At 45.3% G+C, this 20,347-nt stretch overlaps 1 protein-coding gene across 1 annotated transcript in view; it reads right to left on the bottom strand.

The window, feature by feature from the left end:
* FRAS1 (Fraser extracellular matrix complex subunit 1) overlaps nucleotides 1-20,347 on the bottom strand; it is a gene marked incomplete at its 5' end in the record, with an annotated part of 146,622 nt that overhangs the window by 72,865 nt on the left and 53,410 nt on the right. Inside the window, 11 exons of the mRNA XM_084286307.1 lie at nucleotides 81-254; nucleotides 1,133-1,273; nucleotides 1,705-1,845; nucleotides 3,753-3,896; nucleotides 10,389-10,523; nucleotides 10,841-10,984; nucleotides 13,751-13,898; nucleotides 15,312-15,401; nucleotides 18,893-19,084; nucleotides 19,188-19,289; nucleotides 19,930-20,013. Of these exons, the coding sequence (XP_084142433.1) occupies nucleotides 81-254; nucleotides 1,133-1,273; nucleotides 1,705-1,845; nucleotides 3,753-3,896; nucleotides 10,389-10,523; nucleotides 10,841-10,984; nucleotides 13,751-13,898; nucleotides 15,312-15,401; nucleotides 18,893-19,084; nucleotides 19,188-19,289; nucleotides 19,930-20,013 (1,495 nt within the window). The remainder of the gene's footprint in view (nucleotides 1-80; nucleotides 255-1,132; nucleotides 1,274-1,704; nucleotides 1,846-3,752; nucleotides 3,897-10,388; nucleotides 10,524-10,840; nucleotides 10,985-13,750; nucleotides 13,899-15,311; nucleotides 15,402-18,892; nucleotides 19,085-19,187; nucleotides 19,290-19,929; nucleotides 20,014-20,347) is intronic.

The raw sequence follows: 20,347 nt of genomic DNA, 5'->3' as shown, positions 1-20,347 counted from the left end.
ACACAGTACAAAGTCAGTACGAACACATCAAATCCAGCGCAGCCCTGTACCTCAAACAACTGCTCCCCTTCTCTACTCACGTTTGCAGACTCCTGTGACATCCAGGTAGAACCGGGCTTGGCAGCGAAAGAGGCAAAGTCCGTGCACGGCTCCTTCTGCGGGCTGTTGAGGCTGCAGCACCTCCTCTGGTGCCCAGCACCGCAGGCACTGCGAGGGCGCTGGGCCCAGACAGGTGCGGCAGGACGGGTGGCAACCTGCGAGCAGGTGAGGAGAGCATCAGAGCCGCAGCCTGAGGACAGCTGTCTCCCAGGGACAGGCAAGGCCCAATAACCACGCAAACCCGGGCATCTCATGAACATGAGAGGGGAGAATCACTGGGCTGAGCCCTCCTGTTCATCCCTCTTTGCGGTTTTGTATTGCTGTAGAAGGTCTGAAGCTCCAAGAGCAGACACCTTGAAGCAACTCGTGTGCTAAGGAATCTATTCCAGGAAGGGATGGAGTGCTGTGCTTCCTATCATGGAACAGCCACTTTGGAAAAAGGTATTGTTCACACCCCAAAATAACAGCTCTTTTCTCAAATAAAGTTGATGAAGTTGGAAGAAAACCGTGATACCGTGCTACAGGCACTCAAATTTCATTTAATTTCTGGAATTGCAGAGATGACCATAACCTCACTAGGACGGACAGCAGAAAAGGAAATTTGAAGGGCTTGTAGGAAGCTTAAATTAATCTCCTGAATTTTCAGGTTTTCCATCATTGCAAAACTGACCACAAGTCTTTGCAAGTGTACTAGGTGTGTGTACAACTCCATCCAGCTCTTAACCTGGCTCAAGAAAAATTTGGAAGTGCTAGCAATGGACATTTATTTCAATAGCACAGAGCAAATAAAAGTTCCCAATATCAGTAAATCCTGAGGACATGAAACCACAAAGTACTTGAAAAAATTTGATTTTTCTCAAAACGGGAAGCAATCAGTAGGCAAACATGGGAATTATTCATTCCTTGACCAGTTTCGCATAGAATAAAGGATCAGTGTCGTAACCGGGTGCACTCTGAGCGCCTTCCGACAAAAGCCAAGATAGATACGGTGACTTACAGCAGCTGAGGAACTGAACCAAAGTACATTGCTTACCCCTGCAGACGTCGTGATCCTGATAAAAACCCTCTCCACAGCCTCGCAGGCACTGGCCCTGGCGCAATGCCAGAGGAAGGGAACAGGAGGTACAGTGCGTGGCCAGAGGTCCCTCACAGGTGGAGCATGAATCGTGACAAGCTGATAAAGAAAGAGAGCACACTCAACTGAAAAATCCTCATTTTCCTCCTTGCAAACTGTGTTGCTGACTACAGTATCCTCCAGGCAACAATGAGAACTCCCAGCTGGCACGATATTCAGCTCTGTGAACTAATGAGAGCAGAAGTGCACAAGCATTAATAACCAGGAACACAATAATAATAACTCCCACTCACGCAGTGCTTTGAACATGTATCTCAGTATGTCTTCATATGCTTCACAAAGCAAAAAGGGTAATTTAAAATAATCCATCAAAAATGAACCAAAGAAAATGAAAAAATCAAATTCCCTATCCCCACTCGCAATTCTGCGCTCTTAAAATTCCTTCCCCAGAGGTAAACATTTGAGGAAAAGAAGACAACGTGTGGACAGTGCCTGGAGAGACTTAAGGTCCATGCATATATGTCTCTCACCTCTGCATCTTCCATGGCTGCCTGGGAAATATCCATCTGGGCACTCTGAAACGCATTTCCCGTTGTGTAACAGCTTATCTGAAGCACAGGTTAAACACTCGGGTTGGTCTGAATAGCATGTTTCACAGGCCTGGTCGCACACTGCCAAAGAAGGATAGCTTGTTAATGAAACTCACTCAATACGCAGACAAAATAAAGGAAAACAAACCGTGCCTTGTCCTTTCTTTGTCAGAAAGGCATCTTTTAAACGTTCCTCTCCAGCACAAGCAACCTTTCACACTTCCCTGGAATAAGCAGTGACATTCACAGGGGTAGACGTGTGAGTGCAGACACGTACTCACTGACCCGTATCATGTCCGGGACTCCTACGTACAAAAAGCCGGAACGGGGCTACAGCCACGCTACCTCCTCACATACGCAGCCCCCACGGGGCAAGGAAGACTCTCACAAATCCCACCAGTCTTCTGCTCTCCATAAGCAGCCATTTGGAGCAAAAGGTTTGCATCTCCATGCCTGACCCAACTGCTACCACTGCTGGTGCATGCAGACCAGACACTCTTCCATCTATCTTTTTGTTTCCTGATGAAAAGCTCAAACACCTATCCACTGAATCCAGAGACAGGTATACATGTCCCAGGACATACAACTGTAAAAAAACTTCCAGCTAATGTTTTCTGTTTGTTTGTTTTCCCATTCGCCAATGGTCTCACAAATAATCCATCTACACAGCTTTGTACAACAAACATCAGTGCTCAGACTGTGCAGGAAGTAAAAGGTGGGAGAAAAGTTGAGCTGAAAAAATTATTTCTCCCCCCTCTTTCCTTTTTCTTCAAATTAAAGTTGTAAGTGTGAAGATGCATCTAAAGTCGAGCATGATATCGTTTCTAATCAATTCCTGTGGTCTGTATTCTCCCAGGCAATCGGTTTTGAAGTTAAGTGACCTGTTGTTTAGGAGGAGCGCATGAAACTCCGCCTTCCCTAAGCCAGCAGAACTGCTGCTGTGTATTCAGAGGGGCCAAGCATTTTACTTAACCAGTTTTTGTTTCTTTTCACCAGTCAGCCTCTCTTAGAGCAGCTTACAGGTCTCCAGCTGGGTATCAAAATCAATGCACTTGGTGGAAGATGAAAGGCCTGAATCCTGGCGAGTGTGAGGAACAGCTATGCAGTTTTGAGGAATCACTGGCACTAAAATCACGAATATGGCCAAGCTGCACCAGAGTAAAATTTCACTTTAGGCTTACATGATTTCTAGCTACAGATGTAAGATTTCAGTTCTGCACACTGCAAAACACGGGTGTGTCAAATTTACTGGTGTAGACATCAACCAAACTGAAGGGGAACCCGGTCAAAGTGTGACTCATCCAGAAGTGGCCAGAATAGCAGCAATTTTGTCAACATGCTCCAGGTTTTAGGCTTTCTAGCTAGCTGTGTCTCAGGTAGGGCTGCATCAAGACAACCGACCCCTGCATCAACACTACCAGCTGTTCTGGAGAGTCCTTCAAAGCAGCTGGAGGTGGCTGCCACCAGAAACACAAGGAGGGCCTGAATGGTTGCAGGACATTTTAAAATCTTTGATTTTTTTCCCCTTCACGATCCGTTTGACTTAGGTCTTTAATTCCCTCCAGCCTTCTCTTCCCCTTCTTCTGAGAAAACCTTTCCAGCTCTCAAGCCTCATCTGTTGTGTAGGTATTAGTTACTGTGATGCTGAATTATAATCAAATTTATAGAAACCTGCTGGCAAGGGCCATTTTTCTTTCCGCAGACAAATGGATTTGTCAAGCCCCCAGAAACAACTCAGTCAGGCTTTCAAGCTGTTCAATGAAGGGAAAAAAACCTTAAACCTTTCAGCATCTGATTATCTTAAATGAATTAATAATCTTACAAACAAACATCAGCTTTCCTCATCCGATATTTATGCACGAGGTGCATCTGGCTTCTTAGACGTGAATAAAATCACAGCTGCTGCATGGCTAAATGAAATATTGATTTCTGTTTTGCAGAGCATTTCTCAAGCTTCTTGCAATTAGAGGAAGAAAACAGGCATTTACCACTACAGACTCCATCCTTCAGATAAAATCCCTGTCCACAGCTGGCCACACAGAGCCCTGCTTTTAGCACGTGTGACGTGTCTTTGCAGGACAAACAATTGTTGTCAGCAGGTCCCCAGCACGAGGAGCAGGACTCGTGACAAGCTGCAGGAAAGAAAGGTGAAAGATTAATGAACAATCGACTTCCAATCATCTTTTTAAGATGAAGAATTTGCAGCAATTCACTTATTTGCAATTTTGTACCTTAAATTCAGAGGCACTCACTGCTTCAGAAAAGGAAAAGAAGGCAAAGGATAACTGCTTTAGCTATGTTAGTATTTTCATCCAGGTCAACTCATCTCAGGGGTACGATTCACACCTTAGTTTTGTACACACAGTGTGACGTGTAACATGCATCAGCGCTGTCTCTGGAGCTGTAGTCAGACTGGGAGAACACTGGTAACACTGTCCAGTCCTGCTCGTCATGGTGCTGGGTGTTGCTTGAGCCCAAACGGAAGGGAAGTGGGAAGAGTCCCTGTCACATGCTACTGAGAAAACATTCCTGCAATCAAATCCTTGCAGCAACTACTGACGTTAAGCCAACTTCATGAGCAAACAGAATCAGACGGCAGGGCTGCAATGAAGATCCCACAAAATTAGAAACAAGATGGCCTGCATCTAAAAACAACTCCTCCTGCCCTGCCAGGACTCTGCACCCGTGCAGGAATAACTCAGTTCTGGCTGTTGGCTGACCCTTCTTGGGCAGGGCAGAAATTGTTGTGTGATCAGACTAAGTAATTCCTGGGGACATGGGGGCAGTGGGTCCCTGGTCCAGGCCAGTGTGCACTGCCTGTCTTTTCTCTGACACCACATACCTGAAGTACAGCACACGCCGGCAGTACAGGCAGTTAAAATGCCCCTTCAGGAACCTGGGCACAGGAACACGTAGGCAGAACAGTCATCCTCAACCCATGATGATGTCTTACAATTCAACTAATAGCTGTAGGGAGATCAATTCCGCCTCCCAAAGCAGCTGTTGAACGAGCTTTATTGAAATTTTTATTTGAATGAGTTTTATTTAAAGCTGTCCAAATTCAACTGTGAGGAAAATGCAGCGCACTGTGCTCCCCATTTATGGGATCTGTGCAGAAGATGCACACTAAATCCTGTCCTACCAGTGCTTGCACTAACAGTACAAATCACAGTTCCTTTAACCATTACTTTTTTTTCTCGATTACGCACAAATATGTACTGAAGATGTTCTTCAGTTTAGTCTTTCACAATGAGGCAGGTACGTGCTTGTGCTCCCAGACCACAGCAGGTGGAATAAAACTGCACCTTATGACACTTGCCCCATATCTAGGAACATGCCTGAAGTTGCAGCCACTCAAGAAAAGCTCGCCTATGAGTAAGCGTAAGGCAGGGACCAGCAGATGCAGCAGCAGCCGGTCAGCAAAAAATCTGGCACTCTCAGGGAAGTTTAATCCACACATCTAAGAGCACACGTATGTACAGAACAGTGACAAAAGCAAACACCTTCCTGCCAAAATAAACCCCTAAATGAGAGGCAATTCTTCCTGTCCCCAGGAGCAGGCGAGAGTGAAGTGTTTCCAGTCCAGGACCACATCTGATATTTCAGGGCAAGTGCAGAACGGCGAAGGAATGACTATGCAGCACAGCATGTAGCTGTAAATAAGTTTACGGCAAACAAGCAATCACCAACACTCCCCTCTCACTCCTGTTTTGCATGGGTTTTTTGCTTCTTCTGTCTGCTTGAGGCCATAATTGCTCTTGTGGCTTGTTAATTAACGAGCTGGAGCACCTATGTTTGTGCTTATATGAGTCACACTGCGCAGAAGACAAACACCCCATCTGCGTGGGTCTCATCGCTCCCCAAGGCAGGGAAGCGTTATCCTCTCCATCTCATAGGCAGGCAACCGGAGCCCAGAGAGCTGTGATGTGACATGTCTGGGGTTAGACAAAGGAGTACTTACGGGGCCAAGACACAGGACATTTGAGTACATGCCCAGCACTTGGTCCTTTGACCTTCTTGATTTTCTTTCTCCCTAATTCCACCTTTATTTATTTCACCTTTTCTCATCTTCCTCTTCTATTGCCCTGCAACTGGCTGCTCACTTTTCTCTCCTGCATTATTCCTCATCTCTCCAGAGCACCGTGGCTCTTCTATCTCCTGAATACTTCCATGTGAGGCGTCTCTCACAAGGATGCCGATCATCCTGCACCCGACAGGCTCTCCACCACTGACTCCTACGGCAAGGTAAACCAGCACATATGGCACGGCTATCACGTGCATCGAATCGTGGCTGAATCACAACACGACAAATAGCAGGCATCCTATCTCAAGGTAAAGATTGTGCACACTTCTCTGCTCCAGTTGCTAATTTCCCTTGCTGATAGAAAGCTGCATCTCATTCCAGCTTGGCTGATTCTCAGGGCACGTCTACACTTGCAAGTTAACTGCAGAGTATGAGTTCATGCTGTAAATTCCTACGGACTGAAATGTCCTCGCTTCACCTTCCAGCCACAACTGCTTTGCTCCTCTCTGAGCTCTCTCTAATTTTCAACATCTTTTGGAAAGGTTGGACAGCAGGACTCGAGCTCCTAATAATACATTTCCCACTGTGCAGCTTGACCTCCTCACTGTTGACCTGCCTAAATACATTGACACATCCCAAGTTACCCAGTTATTTCCAAAAATTCTCAAGTCCTATTTGTAGATACTGTCCCTTTCCAGGAAAGGCTTTTCCCTCATAGTTGCCTGGCCTCCAGACTCCATTCCAAACCAGACATCCTTGTGTACAGCTCTATTCAGAATGCCCTTTAATGAAAGCCAGGTCAGCTGGGCAACCGTGCTTGGGCTCTAAGTCCTCTCAGTGCTGCCTCGCTGCCCCCGTCTGCACGCAGCCATTCTTCAGGGCTGTCCTCACCCACGCCTGATTGTGGTTCCAACAACCCTCTCTCCCAGCTCACCTGCGCTGCTGGCTCTGGCCCTCGCAAGCCTTTTTGGCAGGGTATCAGAGCAGCTTTCAAGTGAGGCAGCTGTTGTGTTGAAATTGCAGGTCTTCCCAGGTGGAGGGTGACTTCTGTGGTGCTTCAGCTACAGTGAAAGAAATGAACTAGAACCTGCCAGAGGTCGTCAGACCCTCGGAGAAGGTGCAGTGAATTTGGCACAAAGCTAAGAAACGGATCCTCTGCATCCAGACTACTGGACAGAGTATCTTTCTCTGACATGCATCTTCTTTCAGCCAGAAAGGAAGGGGATTTAAGCAGTGGATTTGGAAGAAGGGAGGAAAAGGAAAGGACGCAACCTGATTTGTAGCAAGACAGGCCCATTTAGCATTTGGAAGCAGAGCAAATGACTCAAAGTACAAGATCAGTGACAATCTCCTCAAGGTGGGACAACAGACAAGTCTCTGGAGCAAGAGACCAAGCTCTGACACAATGCCCCAGATCCCAGCTCTGCTTTGCCAGCCCTCCCTGAGAACAAACCCCACAGAATCCTCCGACACACCCTGCCTGGAGAAGCTTTGGCTCTTTGTAGCACTGGATCACTTCCAGCCTTGACAGCTGCTCCTTGCCCCAGCAGCCAGTCTTCAGCTTCACTGAAAAAGCAGGGGGAAAATGGAAGCATTCAATGAGCCGCTGTCAGCTAAGGCATCTTTGCCTGCAGCAAGTGGCTGTGTGAAAACACATCAACAGGAGTGATGGCATTGCCAGGAAACTGTTTTCACCCTTCCTCGCTGTTTTCAGATCAGACTTGGTAGGAGCAACTTTGTGTTCCCTGTTGCCTTCAGTGTGGATATTGGACACACATGCGAAGTCCTGCACCGTAACCAGGTGCTGCTGCTGAAGGAAAGACATTGAGAAGAAGGTATTGGACCTTCCTCTTGCAGCATGATGCACAGCTCTCTGCCTTAGTTGATGCAATGGCATTCATGAAGCTGCAGTTCAGTATCCTCCCAGAAAATCAGTAGTAACCAGACAAAACTTCAGGGGTCAAATGGCACCCCAGCAACAGCACAAGGCAAAATTATCGTCTGGCTTTGGGAAAGTGCAGAAGGGTCCAGGCTCTGTGCTGCGTGGTACCAGCAACCACCTCTAGCCTGCCATCCTTCCTGTGGGCTGGGCAAGCTCAGCTGAGTCCCATCCGGTCACTTCCCCTCCAGGTGAGCCTCTGCAGGCAGGAAGCAGCAGAGGAAAACAACAGGTTGGGAACACAAATCCACGCGCTTTGCTGCAGAGAGAGCTGGGTCTGTTAGTGTCAAGTTACACGTTTCAACATCGGCTCTTTGGGAGATCAAAGCAGGAACATTTGTGTTCTGCCTTGGCTTTTGAATAATCTTGAAAACATAAATAATTAAGTTAGAAAAATGCAATGAGAGCACTGAGCACTGCAAGTCCTCTGAGCCCTTCTGTTCTACCAGGCAAACATCTTTTCTTTTTGCTTCCCTTTGCTTTGCCTTTGGTGGGGGGGGTTCTTAACTGTTTCCACAGCCTGTTTCTGACAGGGAAGACTGCATCTATTGCTCCACCACAAGCCCCATTCAAAGCGACCCATGACCTTTAAATACACCACTGCATATCTGAATCTACCACTTCTAACTCTCTACTTTCTCTTCCTGGTTTTAATACTTTACAGAAGCAGGTGTAGGAAGGGAGGCAGGAAACAAGCCTGGTGTAAGACTAAAACTGGGAAGAGATCAAACAACTGCTCTGCAAAATTTCAAATGGATTCAGTTAAACCAGATGTGATAAAACGTGAATAAAAGGAAAGACTAATTCCTTGTCTTTTGTTGCAACTCTGACAGCAGTGTGTCAGCAGCTGGACGGAGTAAGAAACCTGTTTTTACAGGCATTTTTCATCTCCAGAGTGAATTCCTCAAGAGAGAGTTTACTGGAGCCGTAACCATTAACAGAGGCCGGTTCATCCTTGTTACACTTTTGGAACGTGCTTATCGCCGATGGTAGAACGATTACGAGAAAATTATTCCTCAACAGCCTACGGCCTGTCTGGACAATCAGATCACAGACTGGTAAAAATGAAGAGGTTACAAAGAAAGAGTGAATGGAAACAAATTACTGACCGTATCTGAAACTTAAGACTTTCTCCACTGGTTTTACTTTATGCAGAAAATGCAGCCAGGCAGAACTAAAGCAAATTGGTTTAATTCCTCTGAGGAAACAGGAACAAATTTTCCCAGCAACTTTCAGCTACAAGCATGCGTGACTGCAAATTTGGATGGAATGTACAATCAGTAATCTACAAACCAGTAATAAAATGAAACATTAGCCTTTCCCTACTGCTCCAGCAGTACATGGGCACTGCCAATTAAAACACTGGGAGCAGGTGGAAAGGAAATGGTAAAATAAAACCAAATGAAGTAGAAGATTATTTGGTACTTAAGACTGTAAATTCTTTTGGACTGGGTCTCTCTTTTCTATTTATACATGCACAATGGGGTCCTAGTCTTCCAGTCTCTGCTGAAAGACACAGGTTTCTCAAATTTTCAGAACCTGAAACAAATAATCAGCTCTTCGAGGCAAACCACTTTAGAAAAGGAAGCTGAACTTGGAATCAAAAGCGTTTTCCCTTGAAACCTGCCCTAAGTCCTAAGCCTGTATTTAATTTTATGCAGTTGGGCCAGTCCCAAAGAAATTAAAATGATGGCTCAAGAAGTTAAGCATGTGCTTCACACTTCTGCTGAATTAGAGCTGTAGAAATTACAAGCTTTCTAAAAAGGCCAACGCCAAGAGGAAAAAAGCGTTAACTTAAGAGAAAACAAACTGTCATGATGAAAAAGCAACTGCTTTACAGTTTGGGAAAAACACAAATATTTAAAGGAGTGGAGAAAGCTCATAAAAACACTATCACAGATCTATCAAAGAGAAAACTGTAACATGCCAATCTTAATCTCAGTCTTCCTAATAATTAAGATGTAGGATTTAGACGTATCTCAGTGTTTTCTGGAATTACTAATTTACTTTGTAAATATTCTTCCCAAGAACAGCTAGCCCAAGAAACTTTCAGGAAGAGAGAGCACCATATGAAAGGAATAATTGTAACACAGGGTAAAACTTTTCCAAGAAGTGTTTTCTGTGTGTTTTTCTGGGTCCTATTGATCCCTCATTCCTCCAAGTAATTTTCCACCTCAGAGTACTGCCTCCTGAGAGGTTTGGCATCAGCAGCTGCAGCTTAGTCCACACTGAACTCAGAGAAAACCCTTATGGTGACCAGGTTGTCTGGCACGGTTCAGGGTGTTATATCCTCTGTAAAATTAATGTGTACACCTTGCTCTGAACCCTCAACACCACCAGTAACATTTCCAAAAGAGAATTCTGAATTGAAAGAGGACAGCGCTGAAAATCAGGAACTGACCTGTACAAAAGCACTGAGTTTTAGACCAACCAAACTCATCAGCCGAGGATTTTTAATGAGTAAACCACCCAGTAATCAATTTTACACTGTATGGCTTTGGTTCCTCTGTTCACTCCTGGCTTAACTCTAGGGTGAATATTAACACCTATGTCAACAGTACGTCCCTCAACAGAGAGTCTGTCTATCTGATAGTTTGGGTACAGCTTTTGTCTGCCGCTTTGCTATCACAAAGCACTGCAGTCTTTTTTGCTTTGGGTTACCTGCACAGAGAAGCTGCTCCTGGAAGTAGCCCTTCCCACACGAGGTCACGCACTGCCCGTTCTTCATTAGCAGGGACGTCCGGCACGAGGAGCACTCGAATCCGTTGGTGCAGGCTGCGCATGTTTCATTGCAGGCTTCCAAGGGAAAGCAAAGGAAAAGAAAGATGTATTAATTCTAAATGTCTTGATGCAGCAAGACACCCCTGCTCTGATTAAGAGATGATTTTGTCTCACGTTGGCAAAAGAATTTGAGAATTCACATTTTTCAGGGGCTTCCACCTGAAACCTTTGAAAGCCTTAAGCTCATGGGTACTGTTCAGGATGTGCCTGACTGCTTTGCCAAGCAGAGCCAGACAATCTGTTTATAGTAAGCCTGGGGGATCCTGCAGACAAAAGCACAGCGAGCCCCAGAAGAGTCATCTGACAGGGTATGTAACTCTGGCAGAGGTTACCTAAGCAAGCGCCCCCATCCTGGTAGAAGCCCGGTGCACAGCTCTCCACACAGCGCCCGTTCTGCAGCTGCTTCCTTGCATCACGGCAGGCGTTGCAGTGATCAAAGGAGTGAGAGCAGGTCAAACAGTCCGGGTGGCACTCAGCTAGCACAAGGAAAAGACACAAAGGCCAAAAAAAAAAAGTGTTTTCAGTCAGGAAGACACAACGCAATGCACACTGCAAAATCCAAGTAAAACTCTTCATTAGCTTCTGTTGTTGGTTCAAGGTGCGTTAGTTTTGGAGTGGTTTTCTTCCAAAAAGGCATGCAAGGGGCTAAATATGATATTTATTTATTTATTCTGATATGTGGGAGGTATTGTTGAGACTCTGGTTTCCTAGAATATCGATAAAAACAATGTTCATTGTCCACATTGTTGCTCAACAGTAAAAATCCCAGGTCACCAGGAATTAATGGCTCAAAACAACCTAAATCTGAATTTCCTTCAGCCAGACCCTGCAATAAGTCAAGACTGCACCCACGCCTGGTCAAAGTACAGGTGGCAGAGCACATCCCCTCCAGGGAAAAGCTTTGTGTCCCAGCACTGTAGCAAACACTGTTTGACGACAGGTTATTTTCTCAAAGGGCACGGCTGATCTCCCTGCAGAAGCCAGGAGGAAGACTATTTTTTCTTTACTACTGAGCTTCTTTTGCTCATTGGAAGAAAAGCTGTCTGCTCCTTCCTGACAGGTCAGCACAAAGGGACTCAATGCTGAAAACTCTCCTTCATTTACACTCAACAAACTGCAAGTTGCCAGGCAGCTGTACCTAAGGAAAGAATTGGGACTCAGGAGCTGCAGAAGGCAGACAGATGCAAGGTGAGGAGGAATCCAAAGTCAAAAAGCAAGAGAAATGAATGGAAAGCTCTGTCTCTATCTATTTCTTACCAGTAACTTCCCGAAGGTACATGCTGCCCCATCCTGACAGGCTGACAATGAACTGACTGCTCGGCGAGCCACAGAACAGGCAATTTTTCTCTAAGTACAAAAAATTCCCTCTGCTCCAACACCAATGTTCTCAGTAAGCTGGCATATTTGCTGTTTTTCACCAAACTATCATTGTGCTTAGGGCTAGATGCTCTACAGTGGCTGAAAACGAATAGCTTCTGCCTGCCTGCTTCCCCCAGCACATCTGTGAGGAGCAGCCATGAATTTTTACTGGCTTTAAAGATGCAGATGTGTTAGGAGCTGGTGCTCCTGGCTCACAGGTTGAACTGCTGCAGGCTGGGTTTTGCATTTGTTTCTCATCCGCTCCGATGCAAAAACAGAAAGAAAAAAAAAATGTAGGCTTTGGTAAGGGGAATTTCCATTTGCCTATCAGGACACAAAAATGCAGGTTCATCCAATGCCATGACTTCAAAGGATGCCTTTTCCAGAGCACTACCAGTGCAGAAGCTGAAGGAAGAGGCCTGATTTTCAAGGGTAACCAGCACACAGCGATACCTCTTGATAAGAAGCAGAACAGATGGGTGCTGAGAGCACTTTATAATCTGTCCTCTCCTTCATAGGAGTCTATGCAAGCGCTGTTCCCTTTTGAAAATCCAGGACAATTGTATCTGAACTGCCCAAAACCCATTTTCCTCACTTTTCAATTTGTAGTGCTTTGCATTTTTATTAGCATGCAGTAAATAACAAGCTTTAAAACATTAATATGGCAAATGTGCCAAGCCACTCCTGGAAATGACAGCATAATTAAACTGTGAAGCTATTTTCTTTTTACTCAGATAAACCATTAACTGGAGCACTCTGATAAAACCCAAGTTAGATGAATACAACAAGAACAGCTACCAATATGAAAAATTAGCAAACCACAGATAAAGCCTACCAACTAGGAAATGTAAAGCATACTAACTGTGAAGTGTAAATGAAGGGGAATGACAACATCCTGGAGAAAAATGAATTTATATGCAAAATGAACACATAGCTAAGGCTATTTTGATTTTTCCAAACAATTATTAACTGGCAGCCATCCAGCTCCAGGTGAGCTTGTGGCTTAACAGTGCAGGCAGGTTCCTTCTCCTTCCCACTCCTGAGAAATACTCAGGAGCCCATTAGCTCCAAAACACTTGCTAAGAGTTGCAAAGGTTCAGACCTCTGCCTTACAAAAATTGCTGTCTTGAAAATAAAGGAATAGACAAAACATTTTCAAAACACCATCCCATCTTTTGTCAGTGGAAAGCCATCATTTAAGGGAAGGGAAGTCAGCAGGATTGTCCGCCATCCTTTGGATGGAGCCCTAAGTCTCTCCAGAAACCCTAATTATGGAATCATTGAATCATAAAATGGCTGGAGTTGGACGGGACCTTAAAGATCATCTTACTCCAACCCCCCCGCCATGGGGAGGGATGCCACCCACTAGATCAGGTTGGTCATCCAGCCTGGCCTTCAACACCCCCGGGGATGGGGCATCCACAGGTTCTCTTGGCAACCTGTTCCAGTTCCTCATCATCTTTACAGTGAAGAAATTTCTCCTAATGTCTAATCTAAAAAAGTAAAGATTCCTTCTCCATCCCTTTTATAAGACCCCTTTAAATACTGAAAAGCCTCAATGAGGTTTCCCTGGAGCCTTCTCTTCTCCAGGCTGAACAGCCCCGGCTCTTTCTTCCAAGGAGAGGTGCTCCAAGCCCTCTGATCACCTTTGTGGTTCTCCTCTGGCCTCGCTCTAACAGGTCCAGAAACACGTGGAAAGCAGTCAATTTATGATTGCAAACTGAAGATAAGTTAAAATTCACTGCAGGTGCCAGACCAGCACGGGGGATGCAAGGGCAACCGGGATGCCAGGATATGCCCCGTCCTGCGTCCGAGGGGTGTGCGATGAGCGTGCTCCCCCCAACACGAGCGGCGGCGAGACCTGTGTGGTGCTGGCTGGGTACCTGGCTCGCAGCGCGGGCAGCAGTCGTCCTCCAGCCCAGCAGGCAGGCTGCCCGGCGGGCAGGGCGGGCAGGAGCGCCGCAAGCAGATCACCTCCGCGGCCCGGCACTCGCACTCGCTGCACGGCCCTTCTGCCCATTTCTCTCCATCCTGCAAAAGGTGACACCGAAGGGGCAGGGTTAGGACGAGCACCCCGCACCACGGGCACAGCTGCCGAGCTCTGCAGTCTGTAGCCTATTTCAAGGCTGCATCAGTGCTAGCAGTGAATTTAACATCTCAGGGGCTGCTTCAGGGGATGTGGGACTGTGCACCTCTGTAATGTTCACCCTCCAGATCAAGGCAATCTGCAAAGTGCTCACAAATTCCTAATTGCATTTCCTCTCAGCACTCCCACCCAAATCAGTGTTTTTTGCAGCTAGCAGTCTTCTCTGCGTCTGCACCTACCTTCATTTGCTCTAACTGAAGGCATTTTCTTGTGTTCCCACATCTTGCTGTCTCGCTTGTCCCCTTCTTTCTCACATCCTTTGAACCTGCTCTTTCTCTGAACAGACACCTGTAGTCTGTTCTGGGTGTGAATCTCTTCATTTACATAATGACCTTTTTGCCACAAGGTAAATTTCTAACTTCGGCACCATTTGACTTCCTCTCCTCCTCTCTTCTGTTGCCTTGTTCTCCTTTGCCCGCCTGCCGCTGCCTACTTTTACAAGTCAACAGAGGGGAGAGATCTCACACCCTCTGCAATCCCTGGGTCTGCTCAGAAGGTCACTGAAGCTGCCCTCGATGGCTGGGGCTCTGCTGGTACCAGGTGAGGAAGCCAAGAGGCAGAAAAGAGTCAGCAAGCCGCCTGCCCGTGAAGCTTTTGTGCCAGTTCCTCTCTTGAAAGGGATAAAGCAAAAATTGGAATAAACCTGGCATCTGAATATGCTTTACCTCACTTGGGTCAGAGAGAGAGATGTGACGAAGGAAAGGGATGGGTTACATTAAAAAAAAAAGAAAGAGCAGCATTAAACTTCTAATTTCTCACATCTGTTGGCAAACAGCAGCCGTTAGCTGCGGCCCTTGTCTGCCAGAGCAATGAAAAGCCCATTGCCGGTAAATTGCAACAAAGATCCTTAACCTGCTCCTTCCATCCAACTTCAGAAAGAACATTCCTTGAAAATATCAGAAAACAATGGACTCTTACAGAGAAAATCCTAACTGATGGAATAGGCAGAACGCTATACATTGCCTCTACTATGCAGCCTGTGCCAGATGGAAGTCAGGCATCTTTAACTCCACGAGATGTACAGGAAAGCAATGAGGATGTGTATTAAATATTAACAGGAGATGATTGATTATACCGCACAGAGGAAAGCAAGGCAAACTTAAACTCTGCAGCAGACGCACACATTATAAACAAGTGTTCTGTAAATTATAAAAGCAATCTGCAGATAGCATTAATGGATTATTTTTCTGCTATACTTGCAAATAATATCCTTCTTGGAACTGGAGAGGGAGAGTCAGTTCTCCAAAGCTCTAAAGCAGAATCCTCTATGATGTGCTCCGAAGTACCAGGATACTTACAGCTTTTCTATGTTCTTTGTAAACACAATAACTATTACTCGGAATACATTCAGGACAGCACTTCCCATCTAAGTGAATTAATTCTTCACCCTGTGAAGAGAAAGGTTGCAGCAATTCAAACAAAATCAGCAATACCAAAAATACTGTGGAATGCAGAGGCAGAACAGCTCTTGCCCTGGAATGCAATCTTCAGTATCTAATTTCACGTTATCTTCTCTCTATCCTACTTCATCTCTGTAGGTACAGTCTGAAAAATGTGCTTAATGAATATTGCAGTCACAGAAGAAACCTCGGAAAAGGCCAGGGAACTCAGTGATAAGGGTATTGCTTCATCCCTAAATCCTGCGAAGAGCCCCCCAGTAGAACCCAGTGCAAACACAGAGAAGAGGAATGCCATTATTCACCGTCCATCTCCAGCATTTTACTGGACCACTGTCAAGATTCAAATGCACAGAAGCTTACCTTCATTTTCAATGTGTTGTTTTTCTTTTTTTCCCCAAGAGAATTTCAAAGCACATGCTCTATTTATCCCAGATGGAAAAAGCCTGTTCTTTGTTACAAATGTGTAACTCCGCAGGGTTCACTTAAACAGCTCTGGTTTGAAGGTAAGAATTTAGCAGCAGGAGAAAGGAATGACATGCCCGGATTGGGCACAAGCCCTCGTGGAAGCTGAATATTTAATAAAGAGGGAGACTCCATCTTAAGGAACCAGGCCATGGATCAAAAGAAACAGCTTCGATTTCCTCTTCGAGGACCACCCACAGCCTGAATCTCCCCTGGTTCTATACATTTTTGCTGCTTAAATCATTATTTCAAATTGCCGGTGGCGATGGTTGCCTCTCATGTCACTGTTATGTGTTGTAAACCCTCCCAGCCCCAGCCCTACCCACATCCCCACCCACACGCAAACACAAACCACAGGAAAGCCGACAACAACCCAGCAGGGAACATGGCTCCCCTACACATCCCAAAAAACGCAACCCCACTGCTCTGCCAGAAAAGGGAGAGGATACGGAGATTTCTAGGCCACACATGGCTTTGCTGAAGAGATCGCTGAATATTTCAGGTTGGGAATGTTGAAAGGCTGTGTCGGGCTGGGAGGCAAGGAAGGGAACCTCCACCTCTACTTCTTCTAAATAGCAGGGTGCTGCTGGCAGCTTGCTGGCTGGGTTAGGCACACAGCACCCTGCAAGCTCTGCCTTACTGATCCTGTAGTTCTGGGGCTGCTAGGGCTGTTGGAAGTAACACTGAAGGTGGGCAACCCAGGCACCACCACCTCAGGTGGGCTGCAGCATCCCTGTGAGCACCTCAGGCACGTACCTGAACCTCCTCACCAAGTGTGCTTACTTAGCAGGGTGCTGGGAAGTGCTCCAGTGGGATTTTGTGATGCTGACAGCCTAAGTAGTTTTGGTTGAGTGCATCCACTTCAAGGTCCAAAGCTATCCCAGCCTGCCACATAACTTGTACCCACAGCTCGTCCGTAACCTGCTGAAAATGGCTTTTTGAAGATTAGGTCAGAACCACCGCAGACGCTTTCATTCGGCAGTTCTGCACAGGTTTATTTGAAAGGGTTTAAAAGCTAAGCCTCCACCCTACCTTCACATAATGCTGCTATACTACGTTGAGCTGTCTAGGATTTGCAGTTCATGTCTGTGGCCTCATTATGTTTTAAACAGAACGATGTGACCAGAAAATTAATAGTGCCTTAATGAAGAGACAAATCCAAATGCTCCTAGCTTCACATCAGCTCTGATTTATTAATGCAGGTGCCTAAAATCCAAACCTGTACCTCAAAAAAAAAAAAAAAGGAAAAAGGAAATAAAATATTTTATGTGCTTTTTGAGATAATATTTTATTGCAGTTAATTAATGGGCACCTTGCACTATTGAGATAAACTATGACTGCGCATAACTTGGGGAAGCTAGTTTATCTTGAGGGAAGCTATGCTGGATAGTAAATCCTTGGGCAAATATCTTTTATCAAGTGGGAACACAACTCTTGTCTACAACAAAGGACATTGCCTTCCTCCTTGCCATTGTCCTCCTCGCAATCATGCTTCATTCAATTTGAAAATGCAGCAGTTCACACTGATAAATTATATCATTTTTACTTGCTCTGGCTTTGAGCTCGGTAGTTACCTTTGAGAGCCTCCGTCTGAAATAGAGCTGCATGAGTGATAATGCTGCACACTTTTGAACCCTCCCTTTTGAAGCTCGTGTGTTAACAGCTCCAGCTATCGTCCTGTAAAATAGCCCCGGCTTTTCTGAATAATGGATTCTTTGTCAGAACCCAAGGTATGAGAATGAATATTAAATCATTTCCCTATTGAGCCATGACAGCATGCCATCATCATTAGTGTAAATGATCCAATTTACAGCCATAAGCATGCAGGAAGCTGTCTGAAACAGATGCAAGTGCTCAAGATTTTATGACAATCACGACTTTCCATCCAGAAAAATCTCTCCATGCAGTTTGAGGTCAGATGTTAATCATCAGCACTGCACCAGCAACAAGAGTTTGGGTCCCACACTCAGTGCAGTTTTGCTATTTAAAGGGCTGATCTCAGATGCAGAAGCGTACACTTTTATTCCTAGATGCATTCTCTCTGTGTGATGCATCGTTTGGGACCCTGTGTGTGGATCTAACTTTACTTTGAGCACACGTTAAAAAGATCTAATCTAGTGAACCCACTGTGTGCACTGTGCAGATTTTGTCTGGACTTCAAGCACAACACAAGGGTGCTACTACTCAAAATTTATTGTGCATGCGGAATCATCAGAAAAGCTTTGCCACTGCAAGAAACATCTCAGAAGGCCACAGTTCCTTTCCTTCTCTCCTCTTCCCCGACTCTGTGGAGTAGTTGGCATAATCAGGTATTAACCCACTGATTAAAACAGACGCAGTGAGAACAAACACAGAAGTCTTGCCGCAGTGCACGAAGGCAATCCAAAAAGGTGCGTGCGTGCACACGTGTATAAAAGACATTGAACTCTACCTAATGCATTTTCCACATCCATTATAGAGCAACTATAACATAACCTGTCGAGGCATTTAGACTAAACAACATTTGGAATAAAACATCTTTGAGCTTATGTGCTCAGAATGGCACGGACAAAATGGAGAAAAGTAGAACACAGTCTTCCATTTCCAACCACCTTACCAAAATCCACAGTTGCATAGAGAATGAAGACAAAAGGAACATTTCTTCAGCCGTTAACTATCTCTGACCTGTACATCTCTCCCCACGTTCAGCTCCTGGTAAAGCCAGTTTTTACTGAAACCAGATGTCTCTGACCCTCTATTAGCAGGCAGACAGCAGTGGTGAAGAAAATTCAAGTTAAATGAGCCACTGACTCAGACTAGCTAGCTTCACAGTGCAAGCCCCTCTGAGTAGTCAGCCTTGCATGGAAAATCCTAGGTTTTTACTCGCCTTTTCTGTGAAGTGCTTTCAAGGTAATTGCACCAAACAAGCCCAAAAGAAGGGCAACTTCTTTGTCTCAAAATGGCAGTTGAGAAAAAAGGGGGCAAAAAAATTCATAGGACTTGATGGATACCTTGTGAAAGAACAAAACCTTTCTTACCTTGGCACACTCCACTTTAGCACACTCTGCTTCGTGACATGTGACTTGACCTTCATCACACAGGCAGAATTCACAGCGAGTAATATTCCACATCTCCCTGTGGTACCTGATTGTGCCATCATACAAACAGCTTCCCTTGGAAGACACACACTCCTCACAGCACTTCCCAGCACGCTGCACTTTGTTCTCCCCCTACAAAACATCAACAACCATTGAGCAGGACTTTCTGAACCCTTTCACATGGGCAAAGTGACACCTGAAGTCTGGGCATCAGAGCTGAATGATTTTCAACTACCTTCTGACACGTAATGGAGTCACAGATCTCTCTCAGACATCTGACTTCTCCTCTGTGACAAGCACATGCAGTGCAGGCATTTTTTTTCCACTGTTCACCATGCTGTTTGAAAAGAACACAAGAGATGTACACAATTGTTAGAACACCCTTCATAAATAACCAAATTATTTCCAGAAATCTGTGTTGCCTATTAAATATGACAGCTTCTTCTGCATATCTGTATCCTATACCAATTTTTTTCTTTAGAGATGCTTATTTCTACATGAGCAGCAAACAGCAAGAAGAGGTATGAGGCTTAAATAAGGCTGGTGTGCACTTCTTGTTAATTGCAAGCTAGTGACACTGGGAGGCCTTCACAATCACTGTTAGCAAAAAAGTATTGTTAAAAGAAAACCCCACATATGTACATTCATTAAACAATGCATTGAATTAATTCTATACGATACAGTGAAAGCTATGAATACTTTTGACCTTCACTGGTGCGTTTTGCTTTCCTCCTTCAAGAAAGCGTGAAAAGAAAGTACCTAATCTGCTTCACCCTGCAAACTTTCTTCCTGCTTGCCAGCAAATTCTTATCTAGTTCTAATTTCTTTCAACTCTTCTGGCTTTCCAGGAAGAAAAAAAGCAATGGTTGTACTAAGCTATTAGTGCTGGCAGAAAGTCAGACGCAAGGGAGAAGGGAAAGAGGGATGTGCCAGAACTTGTGAACAGCTGGCTTTTGGCGTGGCTCATCAGCGCTTACCTGGTACACTCTTCCTGACACCGAGCAGGGCTTTGGAACACATTCTGGGCAACACTTTCCAGGAGACATAACCATAGCTTCATCCTAAATAGGAAGCAGGAGAGACAAGTAAAATAAGCGCAGGAATAGTTACCATGCAACTTCACATCACTGCCCGGAATTCCTGGCATGTCGTATCTGTGCGATAAGCCACAGTCACTCAAGGCTTGGTTTTGGCTCCAAACTCTGGGGCCCATCTTTGCAGTAGGAGATCAATGGAGAAGGCTAGAAATAAAAATATTTCCCCCTTCCCATTTTCTGGGCTTCTTTGGATAGCAATCAAAATCCAGATATCTAGATAGGTGTATAGGTACAGATAAAGATACATGCACAGTAGAAAAAAGTACTGACACATGCTCAGGTATATAGATAGAGAAAA

Source organism: Netta rufina, assembly GCF_964035555.1.
Source record: "Netta rufina genome assembly, chromosome: 4".
In the NCBI taxonomy this organism is placed as follows: Eukaryota; Metazoa; Chordata; class Aves; order Anseriformes; family Anatidae; genus Netta; species Netta rufina.
Note: the sequence above shows the minus strand (reverse complement) of the source record. Positions and strands in the feature narration are given on the sequence as shown.